The sequence below is a fragment of the Rana temporaria genome, chromosome 7 (genome assembly GCF_905171775.1).
Source record: "Rana temporaria chromosome 7, aRanTem1.1, whole genome shotgun sequence".
Lineage (NCBI taxonomy): Eukaryota > Metazoa > Chordata > Amphibia > Anura > Ranidae > Rana > Rana temporaria.
Genome location: NC_053495.1, coordinates 97,737,311 through 97,758,603, shown reverse-complemented (window position 1 = coordinate 97,758,603; position 21,293 = coordinate 97,737,311). Strand labels below are relative to the sequence as shown.

General features: G+C 44.4%; 1 protein-coding gene across 5 annotated transcripts in view; it reads right to left on the bottom strand.

The window, feature by feature from the left end:
• ATF6 (activating transcription factor 6) overlaps positions 1 to 21,293 on the bottom strand; it is a 153,981-nt gene that overhangs the window by 79,608 nt on the left and 53,080 nt on the right. For all 5 annotated transcript variants that reach the window (XM_040359722.1, XM_040359721.1, XM_040359723.1 and 2 more), the window contains 2 exons: positions 6,316 to 6,501; positions 4,046 to 4,137 (listed from right to left, as the gene is read on the bottom strand). In XM_040359722.1, coding sequence (XP_040215656.1) covers positions 4,046 to 4,137; positions 6,316 to 6,501 — 278 coding nt within the window. The remainder of the gene's footprint in view (positions 1 to 4,045; positions 4,138 to 6,315; positions 6,502 to 21,293) is intronic.

The window sequence follows — 21,293 nt, the reverse complement described above, 5'->3', positions numbered from 1 at the left end:
ACAGTTCAAAAACAGAACTCCTTATGTTTCACGCCAGCCGAAAGAGTCAACTGGCAACAACCTGGACACCCCCGCCCATTCTGGGCCAAATCATCACCCCTAGCTCCAAAGTCAAAAGTCTCGGGGTCATCTTTGACACCTTCATGACAATGGACGCACAAATAGGGTCAGTAGTCAGCGGAGCGCACCATCTGTTGCGCCTACTACGCAGACTTATTCCATTTATCCCCAAAGAAGACGTAGCAGTCGTGGTGGGAACAATCGTGAATTCCAGACTGGACTATGCTAACGCCCTGTACCTCGGACTCCCAAAGTACCAAATCTCCCGTCTGCAAGTCGTTCAGAATACGGCCGCCAGACTGGTGACTGGGAAAAAAAAATGGAAATCAATCTCACCTTCGTTGAGAACCCTTCACTGGCTGCCAGTAAAAGACAGAATTGCATTTAAAGCACTCTGCCTGACACATAAGTGCATCCATGGGAAGGCTCCGCAATATCTTTAGGACAAGATAGAACCTCACAATTCGAATCGCGTTCTGCGATCCACCGACCAAAATCTGGTCAGGGTACCAAAAACCAAATACAAGTCCAAAGGAGAAAGAAGGTTTGCTTTTCAGGGTCCTAGACTATGGAACGCTTTACCAACCAGCATTCGGTTGGAGGAAAACCACCTGACTTTCAGAAGACGGATCAAAACTCTGCTCTTTTGATGTCATGAGACACGAACAACTAGCGCCCAGAAGCGATTCAGTTCGCATGCGCCGCGCTTTATAAGTTTTCCATTCATTCATTCATTCATTCATTCAAGCAGAGCCCAGCAGCCGAAGGTCACATTCCAGGCAGGCCCCACAATCATCCAGTCCAGCAGGATTTGGGAATGGCCTCCAAAGCTTTTTCCGAGTCTACGTCTGGATAGCTGCATTAAGAGATCAGCTCAAACATGTAGATGAAGTCTTGATTTTTTTCAAGATTAAAGCAAAAAATAAAGTAGAAATGGCAACTAAATCCACGCAAGTTTCTCTCAGTAGGACACTAGCAAAAAAAAGGCATTGCGAGAGTGGGAGGGGTCATACCAGACTAGTCACTGTGTTTTTCTTCATTGTCAAAATCCTCCTGTAGGTGGTAGCATAACCCTAGTTCTTTAATGAACAAGAAAGTGATGAATCCACAAAAATGTAAAGGGTTGCAATTCATCTATTAAGTAAATAAACACATTTTAAGATTTGATATCTTCCACTCTTGCATGTCCTCGGCTCTGTAGCCTGTATTGAGGAGTCTGTTGTGGAGAGTCATTGAGTGATAAGGAGAGATTTAGGAAGCATTTGAATAAGATGGTGGGACAATGTAAAAAAAAGATGGGATCATTCATTCAAACTGAACTACATGTGTTGAGATAGGATTGGTAGTGAGAGAGACTATAGGAAGAGGAGTTCGTCCTAAAGGAATTCTGTTTTCTGTATAATATGCTTTCAGCAACATCTTTACATAAATAATAATAATAAAAAAAGAAAAAAAAGAAACTGGTCATTGTTATCTGAATTGTATCCTAATATACCTGAAATGCAAATTGCGCACACACACAGGCCTTTAGAAGGAACATTTCTCATATTGGTTATAAAAATGTGCAGATTTTGAGAAGTTTACAGCACAGGTTCTCAATATATTACTGGGATATAAACCAAAAGGATCTTTCCCATATCTGAACTGTATCCAATGCATTATTTTATGTTAAAGCAGGATATATATATATACACACACACACACACACACACAGTCAAGGAGATCAATAAGCTCTTCTCCCTGTAGCCGTATGTTTTAACTCCTTGTCTACCAAGGTACTTTCTAATCATCATGGTTTACAAAATTGGGGATAGATCAATCAATGCTAAAAGACATGCTTTAGCCCTGGTTCACACTAAATGCGGCTTTAAAATCATGCAACTTCACTTGAAACCGCACAATTTCGAGGTCACATCAGTGCGACTTGGTTGACATCTGTGCAACTTTATCCACTTTAGCCCAGGACTGTTTTTCAGACTCGGTGTTTACACGTTAAAAACAATTTTTTTTGCTAGAAAATTACTTAGAACTCCCAAACATTATAATTTTTTTTTCTAACACCCTAGAGAAAAAAATGGCGGTCATTGCAATACTTTTTGTCACACCATATTTGCGCAGTGGTCTTACAAGCGCACTTTAAAAAAAAAAAAAAAAAAAAGTAAAGTTAGCCCAATCTTTTTTTTCATATTGTGAATAATAATGTTACGCCGAGTAAATTGATACCCAACATGTTACTCTTCAAAATTGCGCCCGCTCATGGAATGGCGTCAAACTTTTACCCTTAAAAATCTCCATAGGCGACGTTCTACAGGTTGCATGTTTTGAGTTACAGAGGAGATCTAGGGCTAGAATTATTGCACTCGCTCTAACGGTCGCGGCGATACCTCACATGTGTGGTTTGAACACAGTTTTCATATGCGGGCGCTATTCATGTATGCTTTTGCTTCTGTGCGCGAGCTTGTCCGGACTGGGGGGGGGGGCTCTAAAAAATGTATTTTACTAGATTTTATTAATTTTTACAAAATTCTTTTTTCTTCTAGACTGGAAGGCAGATTCACGATTTTTGATCATCCTTTGTTGCCTCCGTGTAACATTCATCTGTTAAAAAAAACAGGTCCTCTTAAATATAAGAGCTGGGGTCAAAAAGACCTCACATCTCATATTTAGACTTAAATTTTTTTTTTATATTGCGATTTAAAAAAAAAAAAAAAAGACAAAAATAAATTGGCCATTTAAAACGTATGGGCGGAAGTGACGTTTTGATGACGCTTCTGCTATGGTATGGTTTGGATATAAGTGGGGGCCATCTTGCCCTCACTCTTATCCATGCACAGCACGAGGAAGGCCCCCTCTCCTGCCGCCGATAATGGTGATCTTGTGGCGCCACAGAGACCACAATTATCATTTATAGAACCACCGCCCGAAGAGATGGATACTTCAATTGTGGCAGCAGCTGCTGCAGTTACCGAGATATCCCTCTTCAAAGTAAGGACGTATTTAGTCGCACGGCGGTCCTTAAGTGGTTATTTACAGATGTCTATGCAAGTCATAACTGAAATCACCAAAAATAGTGCAGAAACTTTTTTCAAATTTGTGCGGCGTTGCACCGATTTGAACAGCTCTGTTGTCAACAGTAAGATGAAACTTGTCATGTGATTTGGACCTGTCAAATCGCATGACAAGTCGCACAGTCGAGCCAGGGCTTAGTGGGTGGTATATACTGTATTCTGGTGACTGGCTGACAATTCCCTCCCCAAGTGCCAGCCACTGTGGTTCCGGGGCCTCCCTGATTTTCTAGAAAGCCCAAGGTGGCAATAAACTACATCAAAATGGAGAGCTGGAGGCGCACAAGGAAAATGCACACTCACATATTGTAGTCGTTCACCTAATATCTATTAAAAAGGAACTGTAGTTATATTTATGGATTTATTTGGATTTATCACAGACAATTGCATGAGGGTTAATGGGCACCTGTCCCATTTGTAGCACATGGGCACCTATGTATTAATCGATTTAAGTGTTTATAGAGCCGCTCTGTTTTTTGTTTTATGTGCAACTGCCAATTTATTGTACAGGGCCTCTACTTTCCAAAAATATTGTTTTTGTGTTATGCGTCCGATTCTCCACCCTGGCCATTTAGAGGAATCCTTGTATTCATTGATAAAAATACAAGGCTTTTCCTGAGTGGCCAAGTTGGACAGGCAGGCAGATAGCATCACAATCTCCACCTCGGCCAATCGGAGGAAGCCTTGCACTAATTCATCAAAATTCAATATCCTTATTGGCAGAACTTGACCGACTTAATCCATGTTCAACAGTAAAAGCAAAAGTGTCTGGTACTGCTGCTTGTACACCCAGTCCACCTAGACAAATCACCAGGACTTTTAGTTTTTGTAGAGTTCAGCTTTAACCATGGATAAACCCGTTGGTACCCTTTCAGCCTTAAAAACAATACTATAGGTGACATTATAAAATAATAGGTTACCTAAGTGGGTTGAAATTCATCATTAAAAATACAGCCACCATCATCAGGCAGACAGCTCTCCTCTTTGGAGCAGTCACTTTAAGTTTATGATTCTGCAGAAAAACACATGAATGATAGCCCTTATTAACAATCTTATTAAGTGTTATTATATAAAAACAAATATGCTTTATGAAAATAACAATAAAACGTTTACAACTCATTATAAGACAACGTTGACCAACAACAATTTTTTTCTTTTTTTATAGCCAACTGGAGACTCAGTGACATCATCAGTGGGTCTCCTTTGAACTCTTATGCCGCGTACACACAGTCGTTTTTCGGCATGAAAAAAAATGAAAATTTTCAGCATGTCCAAAAAAACAAATTTTTCCAACTTCATCATTAAAAACGATGTTGCCCACACACCATCGTTTTTGAAAAATGATGAACAAAGCGCGGTGACGTACAACGGCACTCTGAAGGGGAAGTTCTATTCACCTTTGGGCTGCTTTTAGCCGATTCCGTGTTAGTAAAAGACGATTCGCGATTTTTTGTCTGTTACAGCGTGATGAATGAGCTTACTCCATTATGAATGGTAGTTTTACCAGAACGAGCGCTCCCGTCTCATAACTCGCTTCTGAGCATGCGCGGGTTTAAAACGTCGTTTTAGCCCACACACGATCATTTTTTACAACACGAAAAACGACATTTACAAGCCGAAAAACGATGTGAAGCCCACACACGATGATTTTAAAAGACGTTTTTAAAAATGTCATTGTTTTCATGCCGAAAAACAATGTGTGTACGCGGCATTATTTGCAGCCACAAGGGGAAGAGTCAAGAGGAAAGAGTTGAATAGACTGGATTACCAACATCTCGAATTACATAAATAATATGAGGTGTAATAACAAGGTAATGTGCATTACTATTTATTTATTGTTTTTCCTCTCCATGAGAATAGCATTTTTTTGTTTCCCCATGAAAAAAAATTCCGAGTCAAAAGCAAGATTAGTGTTACGAAATTAAAATTGTATTCATTGCTTTAAATATTCCGTAACATTTCTGACAATATCATCCCTGGCTTAAAACGCTCAGTTTTATATTATGGTCATTTTTTTGTAATGTCACCAATCGGGACATTTTATATACAAATTCCAAGCAAAATCAAATTGTTTCCTTTTCACACCTATTCCTACTTTGGACCTAGGTGCATCATTAATTTTTTTACTTCCATCAATTACTATTTACAGGCATACCCCGCTTTAAGTACACTCACTTTACATACACTCGCGAGTAAGGACATACCTGTGAGTGTATGTAAAGTGCCTTACAAGTATTGTACAGACATTTTGCAGCCGCAGAAGAAGAAGCTGAAGCTTCGAGAGCATAGCCCGCCCTGTTCCAGTGTGCCCCTGACACCCCCACTACAGCCCCTGAGACCTCAACTACAGCTCCTGACACCCTCACTACAGCCCCTGACCCCCCACTACACCCTAGAAGTGAAAAAATGTATTGTTTTACTTTAAGTACATTTTCGTTTTACATACATGCTCTGGTCCCATTGTGTTCTTAAAAGTGGGGTATGCCTGTATACATTTTCCCTTTTTTTTCCTCATTTACTGCTATTATTAATTTATTGATTTTCTATCATGTAATGTTATTGCATTTACTCCCGTGTTTTTAACCCTTATATTGCTCATGTAACCGGAGAAAACTTCAGTAAAGAAAAAAAAAGAAAAAACTTCAGTAATCCAGTCTATTCAACTTCTAAATTTGTTTCTCTTTTAGATATGTTCTTATGCATACTCAATAGCTGCACCATCCCAGTTAATAAAGGATTATTAGCTGCACTAAGCATTGTGATAAATTCTTCCCGGAGGGTGGCTGCTAGTTCAGACTGATAAAGGGTAAGTTTTGTTCTTTGAAACGCGCATCCCAGCATAGTCAGGCAGGAAAAGCTCAGAGTGGTGTTCCTTTGCAGAGTAAGGACTAGGAAGTGTATCCCTTACACCCAGGGCACAAAGGAGCAGACCAAAAGACGCTGGATGTAACCCAATCTAGAAGTTATGAGGCTTTTATTAATTAGTAGAATTGAGAGGGACCGTGTAGCTACATTTTTATCAGGCGTACACAGAGAACCAACTTAATAGTAGATTACTGAAGTTGGAGTTGGGCTTTAAATTGTGCAAAATAACTGCACACTTTGAGGTATCTACACCCAAGATACACCACATCACTTTCACCATTTCTTTTTGCCAGAGGCTCTAGTAAGGTTGACAAAAATGAATTACCTCTGATACAACCTCTTCCAACAGTTTATGCAAAGAGCCATTTTCTGTCTTGAGCCGCTCATTCTCAGATAAGGCTGATCTCAGACGCATTTCCAAACCCTGCATGTATTCCTTCTTTTTTCTTCTAGACTGGAAGGCAGATTCACGATTTTTGATCATCCTTTGTTGCCTCCGTGTAACATTCATCTGTTAAAAAAATGGGTTTTGGATAACATTATTCTTTCCTTCCAATAATAGTTTGAAGTTTTCCAAGAAAAAACAATAGCATTGCCAATATGGAAATCCAGTGTAGTTACAATCTCACTGTAATAAGGCAAGCAAAATAAGGTCACAGGAACTTAGAACTCGCACGCATAGTCTGTGTGTCTCCACAGTCGTGATATGTAAGCAAGTCAGTATCATAATTGGACTACAAAAGCCAATTTTTGCTTGCATAACATTGTTCTGATCTTTTACAAATTTGTAAATACTATATTGTGATTAAAAATAAACATAAAAGAAAAGAAAAATGGAAACTAAGGTGTTTGGTCTTTTTTTGTTAGAGGAATACATTATTCAACTGTTTTATATTTGATCTACTTTATACAGTGCATGAATTATTTTTTGCATTACAAACATCTAAATTTATGGAAAATGAATAATAGACCACTGTGGGTTAGCCAAATAGAGACAGCTGACAAACATTAGACTGAGGCCCCATACACACCATAGAATCTATCCGCAGATAAATCCCATCAAATGGGTTTCTGCGGATAGATCCTATGGTGTGTACACTCCGTCGGATATTTATCCGCAGATAAATCTCCCCTGGGATGGATTTCCAGCAGATGGATATTTGCTGACATGCTCAACAAATCCATCTGCTGGAATCCATTCCAACGGATGGATCCGCTCGTCTGTACAGACTTACCGGATCCATCCGCCCAAAGGGATTCCCCGCACGCGTCGTAATGATTTGACGCATGCGTGGAATTCCTTATATGACAGCGTCGCGCCCGTCGCCGCGTCATAATAGCGGCGACACGTCATCGGCAGAGGATTTCAGCGCGGATTTCAATGCGATGGTGTGTACACGCCATCGCATAGAAATCTTCTGAAATCCTCGAGAGGATTTATCCGCGGATACGGTCCGCTGGACCGTATCTGCGGATAAATCCTCTCGTGTGTATGGGGCCTAAGGGTGCATCCACACTTGCAAATGCACTCTGCCTGTGATTATATGTGAGGATTCCCGCAATTAGCTGCAGAAGCAGCCCCATTGAAAGCAATGGGTGGCTAGTTTCTCTCACAGCTAATGGCATCCACTCACATGTAACAGCAATCACATGTGAGTGAGTTACCCGTGTAATGAATATGTGTTTGGGTTGAAAGGGAGAAGGAGGAAACCCTCCTTTTGGTCCCTCCCCCCTTGCCGGGTGCCACCAGAACAAACTGCTTTCTCTGGGGGCATTATGTGTGCTTGCTCATGAGCCACCTCTGTGGCTGTCCCGCTCCCTTTTCACTGGCTGTGATTGACAGCAGCAGGAGCCAACTGTGTCTCAGCCAATGAGGAGAGAATGAGCATAGAATGCATGACAAAAAAAAAACTAACAAAAAGGCAGTTTTAAAATGAACTAACATGAGATCTCCACGCTCTGCACACAAGAAAACATTATCCATACTTTGTGCTTTACTTCATATTCAAGTAAAACAACACATCCTTGTTAGTTCATTAAACTGGCACAATATTGTTACTTTAGTGCCAGCTAATTTTAGTTCTGCGTTGAGAACGTTTTGATGGCTTTTCCATTTTTCTGGCTCACAGCAAAGATAAACAGTAATGCAGGTTTTGCAAATGGAACAAATTATCAAACTAAATCAAAATGCCACATCATAAAACAATGAGTACCAGGATCCAACTAAATATGTTCTGTAACTGTAAAACTTGAAAGCAAACCAGACTAAACCAACTGAATCAGAAAAAGGAAGCAGAAAAGGTATTTGAACGATTTCGAAGAACATTCTAAGGGAAAAAACACACACACACACACACACACACACACACACACACACACACACACACAAGCAACACAAGTTTAAATTTAAACACACACATTATATATATATATATATATATATATATATATATATATATATATATATATATATATATATATATATATATATATATATATATAAATGTATTTTAACAAGTGTCCAGGGTTTCAGTGGAACACAGCCCACTTTTCTCAATGCAACTCACACTCTTATTTGACATGGTATGGCGATTCTATGGTTGGTATACTCCAACAATTATGCTCTTCTGTCACCATACCATTTTTTGGAATGTCATATATTTTTTACTTTTATCTCCATGTCATTTTTTCAGATTTTTACATTTTTTTTGGCCATTTTTAAATAATTTTTGCTTTTTTCTTCTATTCTGATGCACATGGTTTTATCTGCATCTCTGACAGAAATATACTGATGGTGTTTTTGTTGGTGGTTTAGTAACTTTTTGGCTTTTTTAGATCATGACATGATGTTTCTCCACCTGTGCACATGTTTTGTTGCTGCCTAGTGATGACGCATTTCTGAATGCATGTGCTGAATAACACTTCACCACCGGCTTGCCCTCCCTGACTCGGTTCCGTGCCAACATCGACATTGTACACATTATATAGGTGGATTGTGTTTAGTATTCTCAACGCAGATGTGATTAATAATGTATTAGTTGTACAATACTTACTACTACAATTATTTACATGTGTTGCTATACACTGTTGTGCATTTGTAGCGCATGAACCAGGAGGGCTGCTAGGGGTTGCTATCCATGCGGCAGACGTTTTAAAATCAGAACAGGGGTGCTATTTTTTCTGATTGGACCCTTCAACAATATATTAGACATATTGGTATAAAAAAGCGAATCGGCATCAGGGTAATAGGCAGTCAAGTCTCATTGATGCACATGGGTACCAAAGGCTAGCCTGTGTAGTCCAATCCAACAGAAGAGCAACTGTAGCGCAAATTGCTGGGGGAAAAAAAAAAAGAGTTAATGCTGGTTTCAACAGAAATGCGTCAGAGCACACAGTGCTTTACAGTTTGTTGTGTATGGGGCTGCATAGCCGCAAGATGGGTCAGCTGGCACATGCTGTCCCGTAGCCACAGCCAAAAGCACCAACAATGGGCACATGGAGCAACAGAAAGCGGTGGCCTGGTTTGATGAATGACATTTACTTCTACATTATGTGGCTGGGTGTATGTGCATCCCTTACCTGGGGAAGAGATGGCACCAGGATGCACTATAGGAAGAAGGCAGGCTGGCAGGGGCAGTGATCTGCTACTGATTGCTTGTTGCTAGATACCACAGCATATGTTCTGAGATCTACTGCAGTCAATGCCTTGACAGGTCAGGACTGTGTTGGCAGGAAAAAGGACCTACACAATTTTAGGTGGGTGGTCATGTTATGGATGCGAGTGTGTACTAGAATGCCAGGAAGATGAAACGTCAACACAAACTGACTTTATACTGCTTTATTTATAAACACAAGTTAAGTGGCTAATATGTTTATACTATGTCAGGTACAATTTAATAACATTTAAAATATATAGTAAGATACGTCAGCATGTAAATCGTATTCATAATACAAAAAAAAAACGAATAATTTTATAAATATATTATGCACACACACAGGGGATGATTTATTAAAACTTGAGTGCGCAAAAGTTGGTGCGGCTGCACATGGTAGCCAATCAGCATCTAAATACAGCCTGCTCATTTAACCACTTGCTTCCAAATCATGTACCTGGTATGCCATTTGACTTCAAGTGGTTGTACTGGGGCAATGCCAGCTGGTACCATTTTTTTTTTTTGAGCAGTCGGTTGGCTCTCTTGTAATAACAACCGGAGCGGCCAATTACATAATTGGGTTATGTATTTTGCATTAAAATTTGAAAAAAGAAAGTGTATTTTGTTCCACAAAAACTGCACAAATACCGCGTGACACAAGAAAAAAAAAAAAAACAATCTCCACGGCCTCTGCTGGAAGTCAATTGGTTACCATGCACAGCGACACCAGTTTTTGCACTCTCCAGTTTTAGTAAATCTACCCCACAGACTATGCTTAGATTTTTAAACATTAAAGTGACTGTAAAGCTTTAATTTTTTCTTCATTAATAAAAATATGTTATACTTACCTGCTGTGTGCAGTGGTTTTGCACAGAGTGGCCCAGGTCCTCCTCTTCTCGAGTCCCACACCAGCGCTCCTGGTTCCTCCCTCCTGTAGGATGCTCCCACAGCAAGCAGCTTGCTATGGGGCAGCCAAGCTGCTTCTCTGTGTCCATTCAGACATGGAGCCCCGGTTCGGCCCCGTCCTCTCCCGATTGGCTATTGGTTCTCGCAGTCCGAGTCAATCAGGATTGAGTCCTCAAAGAGGCAAGGCACTCATGGACATCGCTGGATTGAGAGGGGGGGGCTCAGGTAAGTATTGGGGGGGGGGGGGGGTGCTACACATTGGTTTATTTTACATTCATGCATAGAATACATGAAGGTAAAAAAAACTTGTGCCTTTACAACCACTTTGCCCTATAATAATAACAACAACAACTTTCAAGGCAAAATGTTTCTACATTCTATTTCCAAGCTACTGAGGACATCTAGAGGCGATCAGAAACACTGCAAGAAAGCCATTTACAACAGTCAAGAGTGCTCTAAAAGGTACTTTATATATAAGATACAAGGCCAAGGAAGGGAGATTCTTAATAGGGACAGGAGAAATGGTTGGCTTTCACCAAGTAAAGACCTGTGTACAATCCCAGTGATGACATGTGCACCAATGCTACCTCTAAAAAAAAAACTGATCTACAGAGCAGGCAGTAGTAAATGGCAAACTTTAATTAAAATGTTCAGAAAGAATACGGTTGCATTTAAAGTGTTACTATAAGTTGATTTTTTTTTTTTTTTTTTAACTAAAACCTGCTCTTGTGGACTAGCTTACATGTCTCCTTGTAAGAAAATGTAGCCACGCTTCTAATACAACCCACATTCTTCCTGGGTATGCAGCTCTGCATTTGTAAGTGCATTAATATCTTCTTTTTAACGTTGCTTCAATAAATTAAAACTACACCAGATGGCTATTTGGCGCCCCTCTCTACACCCCCTTTTTTCTTTGTACTGACATGGAGAGTGAGCTTGAGAAACAGGGATGGACCTGGGTACTGCAATCAAGAGCAGATGCCTCCCTGCTTGTCATTCCAGAGAAAATCTGATTATAGCTAGCCTAGTTATGCTTACATGATGTCGTCATCCTTCTATAATGCAGCTCCACAGCTTCTGTATATACAGATCGTCATGCCATTAGCAGAAATCTGCATTAAAAAAAGTGAAACTGTGCACATAATTGTGAGGTCCATCTTACTGGCCATTACCAGAAGGCAGATTGCAAATTGGTTACGGAGTCCAGAGAAGTACCACAAACCGAATCTTCCAGGCCTAAAATGTTGCATTGCCAGCATTTTAGCTTCCTTAAAAATGGAAAATCATCATCAGGCACATACAGTGCCTTGAAAAAAGTATTCATACCCCTTGAAATTTTCCACATTTTGTCATGTTCCAACCAAAAAGGTAAATGTAGTTTATTGGGATTTTATGTGATAGACCAACACAAAGTAGCACATAATTGTGAAGTGAAAAAAAATATCTGAAAGTGTGGTGTGCATTTGTACGCTGATACCCCTAACTAAAATCTAGTGGAACCAATTGCCTTCAGAAGTCACACAATTAGTAAATAGAGTCCACCTGTGTTCAATTTAATCTCAGGATAAATAAAGCTGTGAAGCCCTCAGAGGTTTGTTAGAGAACTTTAGTGAAGAACGTTTATGGAGACCAAGGGACACACCAGACAGGTCAGGGATAAAGTTGTGGAGAAGTTTAAAGCAGGGTTAGGTTATTAAAAAAAAAATATCCCAAGCTTTGATCATCTCACGAAGCACTGTTCAATCCATCATCCGAAAATGGAAAGAGTATGGCACAACTGCAAACCTACCAAGACATGGCCTTCCACCTAAACCAATGGGAAGATGGATGAAGCCAAATACAAGGCAATCTTTGAAGAAAACTTGTGCAAAAGACTTGAGACTGGGGCAGAGGTTCACCTTCCAGCAGGATAATGACCTTAAACATATAGCCAGAGCTACAATGGAATGGTTTAGATCAAAGCATATTCATGTGTTAGAATGGATGTGTTAGAATGGCCCAGTCAAAGTCCAGACCTAAATCCAATTGAGAATCTGTGGCACAACATGGAAATTGCTGTTTACTAGGGGTGCAACGGATCAAAAAAACTCACGGATCGGATCGATCCTCAGATCAGGAGTCACGGATCGGATCATTTTCGGATCAGCAAAAAAAAAAATTATATAATATATATATATATATATATATATATATATTTTCACACACGCACTTTATAGTCATTGTCAGAACTGGGGGGAAATAACATGCAGTAGTAGTAAATAATCTTGCTGTAAAAACAGCAAGATTGCACTTTTAACAAGTCCTGTCCAAACAGCTTCTTTAATCCACCCTTGTGAATTGCTACTGTGCTCTTTTTTTCTTTTTCCCCCCTCCTCTCAACCAGTGCTTCACTAACATTCCCTCTCCAAGTCTGCTTGCCAGAGCCCAGTGCACAGCGTGACACGCCTCCCCGGGGAGGCGTGTCACGCTGGGCTCTGGCAAGCAGACTGGGTGGAGCAAGATGGCCGAAGCCGGGGACTTTCCTAGGCCTAGGCTCCGGAGCGCTCCGCGGATCGTGGGGTGTGCCGATCCGAACGGGGTGGCCCGTTCTGATCACGGATCGGTGACTATCCGTTGCACCCCTACTGTTTACAGATGTTCTCCATCCAATCTGACAGAGCTTGAGCTATTTTGCAAAAAACAATGGGCAACAAATGTCACTTTCTAGATGTACAAAGCTGGTAGACATCCCTAAAAATACTTTTTACATATTTGTAAAAAAATTGGAAAACCATTTACCATTTTCCTTCCACTTCACAATTATGTGCCACTTTGTGTTGGTCTATCATATACAATCCCAATAACATACATTCAAGTTTTTGGTCGTAACATGACAAAATGTGAAAAATGTTAAGGGGTATGAATACTTTTCAAGGCACTGTAGGTTTTCTTTTCACAATGTCTCCCACTAAAACCAATGAAGGGGCATTTTCTACTCTCAATGGCCACAGTCTGAACCCCTAAAGCCCTAAGGAAAGTTTGGAGACCCCTGCACAAAAGTATAGTCCAAAGACATGCTGGTAGGTTAATTGGATCCTAACCAAATTGTCCCAGTATATATGTGTCTACGACTGTATGTCCCAAGCGTGTCGAGATCCTACGGGGTAAATGACCGCACCAGCCAGGAAGACATTGGCTGCAAAAAGCGCCTAGAGGCGATTCAGTTTGCATGTGTAGCGCTATACAAGTCATTCATTCATTATAGTGGTCTACCTATAACCAAGTTCAATTTTGTTTTAACAGATGGATAGATACAACTTGGGTCAGGTGCTCAGTCTGACACTCTAGCAACTTCCTTGTAAAACACAATAAAAAAAAAAGGGGGGGGGGTTTTCTTTGCCATGTATATTTATATGCATACATAGCTGGATTCTGGGTATTTGACCCTGAATGGATAGGGCCCTAAAGCAAACACCATTCACTACAATGTACAGCCCCCGTTCAGCTGCAGCATTCCATAGACCTCGATAGGCTGCAGGCAGTTGGAATGGGCAATGCATCTGTGCCTCCCACAAGCACTACAATGTTAAGATGCATGCAGTGCAGCTAGATGCCCCCATGTGCAAGACTCCTAAAAGTTAATTTTTTTATGCCATCGAGACGACTTCCCTAGCTTTTAGATAAGCTGAATGCAGAAGTGCAAGTGTAAATTAGTTCTTCATATCATTAGCAATCATTTTTAAACTTAAATAAAATAATCCTGGTGGCAGCAGCCACCGGGATTGTGTGTAAAACTGACAGGCAGATTAATGCCCGTCAGGTGGATGCATTTAGGAGGCTGCGCTACCGCCCTATTGCCTCTACACACCCCCCCGATACAGGCAGCTCCCCCACCATGAATTCCCGTCTCTGCTTGCAGATCTGCAGGCCCAGGACGGACATGGAGGGTTCAGGTGGGTGGAGGAGAGGAATTCAGTGGCAAGTCTCATTAAAGAGAACATGTCACCTAAAAATCATACAAGATGAAAACAAAACAAAAAACAAAACACCCCTTACATGCAAGCACATAAAATCCTCTTCACACGAAGGGAGCAAGGATGGAAAAGAGCATCTACCAATTTGCTATTGTTGGCTGAAACTCCGCTGAGGATATTTCCCTTAACCTCCTGTGTGGTTATCAAGAGAATACCACTAACAAGCCCCACAGAGGAAATTTACCTGCACCTACTTTGTAATCGCTGGAACAAGGAAGTGAATGGAAGCAAACCAGCAGGTACATAGAAGGCAGTAATAGCACTTTTCTTTAGTAAAGTGGGGATGGCTTAGATTAGAACATGTCAGGTTTTTATTGCTGCCTGTGTCTGCTGGAAAGGGTCTTCTCACATACTGCTTCAAATTCAATCAGAATATAAAAAAATGGGAGAGATAAGAGCAGCTAGAAAACACAAATTCTGTCAGGAAAAAAAATAGGATTTTTGTACTCACCGTAAAATCAATTTCTCTGAGTTCATGGACGGACACAGCATCCTTTGACATTAGGGTTATATCCACTTCCTTTAGGAGAGTTTAGGCAGAAAAAAAGCACTTTAAGTGTTAACAACACATTCCTCAGTGCAGCTCCTCCCAGGGGGTGTGGCCCCCCCGGGTATAACCCACACCCTGCTCTAGCAGCCTCAGTTCGTAACAAGCAGTAGAAACAAAGGAGGGGTGGGTGCTGTGTCCGTCCATGAACTCAGAGAAATGGATTTTACGGTGAGTACAAAAGTCCTATTTTCTCTTCCGTTCATGGACGGACACAGCATCCTTTGACAGTAGGGACATCCCCAAGCAGTGTCAAAAAATTTCGAGGGGTGGGAAAACAACACAGCAAACCAGGTTACACCCCCAAACAAAACCGGAGTTGCTCAATGGAGGAACTCCAACCATAAACTGCCGCCTGTAACACCTGCGGCCGAAGGAGGCATCAGAAGTTGCACTCACATCCACCTTGTAAAACTTTGAAAAAGTGTGGATCGATGACCAGGTCGCTGCCTTACACCCCTGTAATACAGAGGCACGATGCCGGAAAGCCCAAGAGGCCCCCGATCGCCCTGGTCGAATGCGCCGTAACCCGAAAGGGAGGCGCGCGCCCCTTCAGGGCATAGGCCTGAAGCACAATCTGTCGGATCCACCTAGAAATGGTGGCCGACGAGACTGCCAGGCCCTCTTGTAGGACCAGCCACTGACACGAACAGGGAGTCCGACTTCCAGAATGGAACCGTAGCAGATAAGTACACTCGTAGGGCCCGAACCAAAAGTGGCCTCCACCTGGTATTTCGGCTGAGGACATAAGGATGGAAGAACAATGTCCACATTAATGTGAAAAGCCGAAACGACCTTTGGGAGAAAGACGGCTGCGGCAGCAGCACCACCTCATCCTTATGGATGACCAAGTAGGGAGCCTTGCAAGACAAGGCCGCCAGTTCAGACAGACACTCGTCTGATCGAGGTAATTGCTACCAGAAAAAAATCACCTTTTGTGACAGTCAACAAAAAACCTCCCGAATGTCCTCAAAGGGAGCACCTGAAGCACCGAAAGGACTAAATTCAAGTCCCACGTGGGCAGTGGAGGGCGCACCAGAGGGGTCACATGCCAGACCCCCTGAACAAACGTACGCACCAAGGAGTGCGACGCCAAGGGTCGCTGAAATTAAACAGCCAGAGCAGAAATCTGACTCCTAATCGTACTTAAGGTGAGAGCCTGATCCACTCCCTGCTGTGAAAACAGAAGAATCCTGTACACCACACGTATGTACGAGGGTGCCATTTTATCTCCTCACACATAGAGATGTAGGCCTTCCATGTATGATGGTAAATCCTACGTGAGGTAGACTTCCGTGCACGCAGCACGGTAGAGACCACCGAGCCCAATAGGCCTCGGTCCTTCAGCCCTTGGCTCTCAACAGCCACGCCGCTAAAGCCAGCGAATGTAAAGCAGGGTGGAAGGTCGGACCCTGCGACAGAAGATCTTCTCTTAGGGGAAAACGCTAGGGGGCGTCTGCCACCAGGTTCGCGTACCAGGCCAATCTGGGGCGATCAGGATTGATCGAATCCCTTCGGCTTCCACTCTGTGCAGCAGGCAAGGAAGAAGCTTCAGAGGAGGAAAGGCGTAAATTAGGCGATAGTGACCCAAGGCACGTCTGACGCGTCCGCCCACGGGTCCTTTGACCTGGCCACGAACCGTGGCACCTACCGATTGAGAAGGGACGCTAGAGTGTCCATGTCCAGAGTGCCCCACTTTTGGCACAGACCCTGAAACACCTGCGGGTGGAGAGACCACTCTCCTTGGTCTAGTGCAGTGCGACTTAGGAAGTCGGCTTGCCAATTCTGTACTCCCGGAATTTACACGGCCGATAGAGCCGGAACGGACCTTTCGGCCCACCGAAGGATGTGTGCGACCTCCGTCGCTGCAGCTGAACTCCGTGTGCCTCGGCCATGGCGTTGTCTGACTGGATCCTGACCGGTCGGCCCTGCAGATCCAGGGACCACCTGGCAAGGCACAGCTTGATTGCTCGGAGCTCCAGAATATTGATTCTGAGTCCAGCACCCCTGGGCTGACTGTGTGCCCCAAACGCCCCCCCCCAACCGGAGTGGCTGGCATTCGTCGTGACCACTGTCCAGTGGCACGGCAGAAAACGACTTCCCGGCCTGAAGCACCGGAGACGCCAGCCACCACACCAGGGGAGACTTGACCAGTTGACTCAATTGAATCTGGTAATCCAGAGATGACAGGAGCTTGTCCCAACGTGGCAGCAGTTCCCTCTGTAGCACCCTGGTGTGGAATTGGGCATACGGAACCGCCTCGAAAGAGGCCACCATCAGACCCAGAACCCTCATGCAGAATCACAGAGATGACCACTCTGGGTCGACAACTGCTGCACTGCAGATTGCAGAGTCTGAAGTTTCTCCGTTAGGAGAAAAACTCTCGCCTCGGCGGAATCCAGGACTAGTCCCAGGTATTCCAGTCCCTGAGACGGACTCAACACTGACTTCTGGACAATACAGAAGCCAGCGAACTCTTGGAGAGTCTGACACGTGATAGACACGTCCTCTACTAATTTTGAGTCCAAAGAAGCTCGTAGGAGAATGTCGTCCAGACATCCCATGATAACAAACCCCCGCTGTCACAGCAGGGCCAGTATCGGGACGAGCACCTTGGTGAAAACCCGTGGTGCCGACACCAAGCCGAACGGGAGGGCCACAAATTGAAAATGGTCCTCCCCGACCGCAAAGCACAGAAATCTCTGGTGCTTTGAGCATATGGGAACATGCAGGTACGAGTTCATGACATCCAAGGACGCCAGAAAATCCCCCTGATGGAGTGCCGCTATTACCGAGCGAATCGACACCATCCTGAATTTTTACACTTTGACAAAACAAACAAGGGCCTTGAGGTCCAGGATGGGACGGACCCCGTCCTTCTTGGGGACTACAAACAGATTGGAGTAAAAACCCCTGAGACCGTTCCATCGAGGGAACTGGCACAATCACTCCCCCGACCAGAAGATCCTGGACAGCCCCTGACAGAGCCAACCGGCGAACCGGAGGAAGCCAGAGGTTGGAGGGAAAAAATCCTGTTTGGTAGTCAAGAGAGAAACTCTATCTTGTACCCCGAGGAAACTACTTCGCAACCCCAACGGTCGGAGAGGAGAGACCTCCACCGAGCCGCGAATTTGCGAAGCCGGTCCCCCACCCGAGACACGGGCGGGGGCAGACCTTTAGGCGGAAGCAGGTATCTCCAGACTTATTGGGCTTGCGGTACCAGGTGCGCTACTGCCCCGCAGCGGGGGTCTTAGCACCTTGCAAACCTTCCCCCACCGCACAGGGCGGGTGAGAAAAAAACAAAAACCGCTTGGGGGTAGTAAAGGAGGGCCCTTGCTCATGGCGAGGCCCCTAGCCCTTCCCAGACTGTGGGAACAGTGTGCTCTTACCACCCGTGGCATCCTTAATGATGCCATACAGGGATGCCCCAAAAGACCGTTCACCCTTAAAGGGCAAATCCACCAAGGCCTTCTTTGAGGACTAGTCCGCAGACCAGCACTTCAGCCACACAAGGTGGCGCAGTACCACCGCATAGGCGGAAGCCCTGGAAAGCAAGAGCGTAACCAGGACCGACTCACAGACAAATTTTAGACCCAGAACTAATTGTTCAGCCATGTTCTTGCAGGTCTCGGAAGCCTCAAGCTCCAGCAGCAAAAAGCGTTGCCCGTCCAGTCAGAGTCCGTGACACCAGAGCCCCGGCCAAAACCGGTCTCACAGCCGAACCCCTAACCGCGAAGAAGGAGCAGGCCACAGCCTCCATTCTCCCATCTGCAGGGTCCTCAAAGGCAGGAGCCCCATCCACATGGTGGTTAGCTCAACCTGGACACGGGAGGAGAGACCCACCCTACTAAAAAGGTCCTCCACAAAGGGATAACGAGTCGCAATGCAAAAACCGTCTGTGGCGTATCCCATTCCTTGTAGAACAAACTGTCCCAAAAAAAGGAACACAAGGAAAACATTGTCAGTGCGTGGCGGTTTGCGGGACCCAAAAGGGACTGGCACAGCAGGTGCCCCCGCTCCCAACCTCAAGTACTGAGTATCACCGCCTGCAGAAAAAATAGCTCCAATTCCAAACAGTAACCGACCCTGAATCAGAGTCGCTCTCACTGTGCGCGTGGGTTAAGCCTGCATCATCTGACAATACAGAGTGTCAGAGATATCCCCAGAAGCAGGCCAGGGAGGGGGGTGTTAATATACCCCCCATCCGGCCACCAGTCGCTTCAAACCTGGCGAGAAAAAACGCCACCGACATTGCCATAGCAGATGTGGCAGGGGGAGGGGCAGCAAGGGTTAACTCAGGCTTACAGGGGAAGAAGTACCTGTCCAGGTTCCATAATGGCCCCTCGCTGTGTTCACCTAACTGCAAAGCAGAAATACCCACGGTCACCTCCCGGCCGTTACAGAGCATGGGGGCCCCCAGGGAAACTCACCACCTCACCCGGTGCAGCGCGGTCTGAGAGGAGCCTAAGTTGTGCTGAGAAGCCGGCTGCGCTGCGTCTGTCCCTCAGGCAGATTTGCGGTAATTTCTGCAGTGCTAAAGCGGCCACTCAAGGCCAAACGAAATTCCAAGATGGCCGCCGAATGTGTAAAAAAAACAGCACAGGACCACAAGAAAATGGCCGCTGAGCTATATAAAGCGGGACTCCGGCAAAATGGCAGCCGTTGCGCCTTTAAAAAGACAGTGACACAGCATAACAGCACAGCACAAAATTCACACCACAGCCACAAAAAGGCCCTGTAGTGAACACACACAGGCCCCTGCAGTGAACACACTCTGCCCCCGCTACGCACACAGGTCCCGATGTACCAGAGACCCCAGAAACCCCCCCCCCTCACAGCCGCTACCCAAATGGGAAAGGAGGGAGAGAAAATAAGGGAGAGAGGAAAGCAGGGCAAGCCCTCAGTCGACCTCCCAGGGGAAAATTCCAACCAGACCACTTACCTGAGCAAGGGGCCACTACTTACCCATCCTGCGACCACCGGCTGGAGGTATCCCAGACAGAACCAACGTTCGCTAAAGGCATGGCTGTCGGTCAGACACACTGTGACAAAGCCATAAAAGACCGGTCATATGTGTGCCCTAGAACAAGAAGTTCCCCGGCCGCCCCTGGAGCAACGGGGCCTGTCGTGGACGTCCCAAAGCTGAGCTGAGGGCCGGCACACGCTCGATGGCCGAACATGGGGGGACTACAAGAGTCAAGGCCCAGCCTGTCACCCAGTCGGCTGTTGATAGAAGAATCACAGGATTCAAAAATGCAGGAACAAAATAATAAAAAGCGATTAGTGCCTGACCTCTCCTGTCGTTAGGCAGGAAAAAACTGAGGCTGCTAGAGCAGGGTGTGGGTTATACCCGGGGGCCACGCTCCCTGGGAGGAGCTGCACTGAGGAATGTGTTGTTAACAGTGCTTTTTTAAGTGCTTTTTTACTGCCTAAACTCTCCTAAAGGAAGCGGATATAACCCTACTGTCAAAGGATGCTCTGTCCGTCCATGAACGGAAGAGAAAAAAATGTGTTTGGCTTAATGTTGTATGTAACGGACATATGCATGCTGCCGGGACAGTTTTAATCGTCATGCAGGGAGGACTACAAGGAACTGCATGGCTTGTCACAATTGGATGTACCACATTGTATTCTGAGCTCAAAGGGTTAATTGGACAAGTCTCTTTCTCTGCTGAATGCTAATGTACCCTTCGCATAGCTAATGAGAACTCTCTCTTGTGTAGGTAACAGGCCCCCTGTGAGGTGTAGGCTGATGGGGATTATGTGTGAGTGATAATTGTTTTAAAGGTTAATTGAATTCTATTGTCTGATCAAGTTAAGTTAGGAGCCAAAAAGTCTAGCGGCTGATTGGCTCAAGGGAATGTCATTGTTTCAAAGTGTGTGTATTGAAGTCCCCCCTGGGGGGGGGGGGTGTCATTTGTTTCTGTACAGTTTGTAACCAGATATAAGGAGGAAAAATGTGACATTAAAAGTTAGTCCTGCTTGACTCTGCAAACTTAGCCCGTCTCGTTTCTTGAAAGGGCGTTCGATGGGATATACCGGCGGTACCTGCATATCGCAGCTTGCCAGGGAAAAGGACGTCTCCAACGGCTGAGACCCTCACACTACTTGGGTAGCCGTTACATTGGTGGCAGCAGTGGGATGGTCCTTTTATCCAAAGAGCAAGTGCTGAATGGAGTCGCAG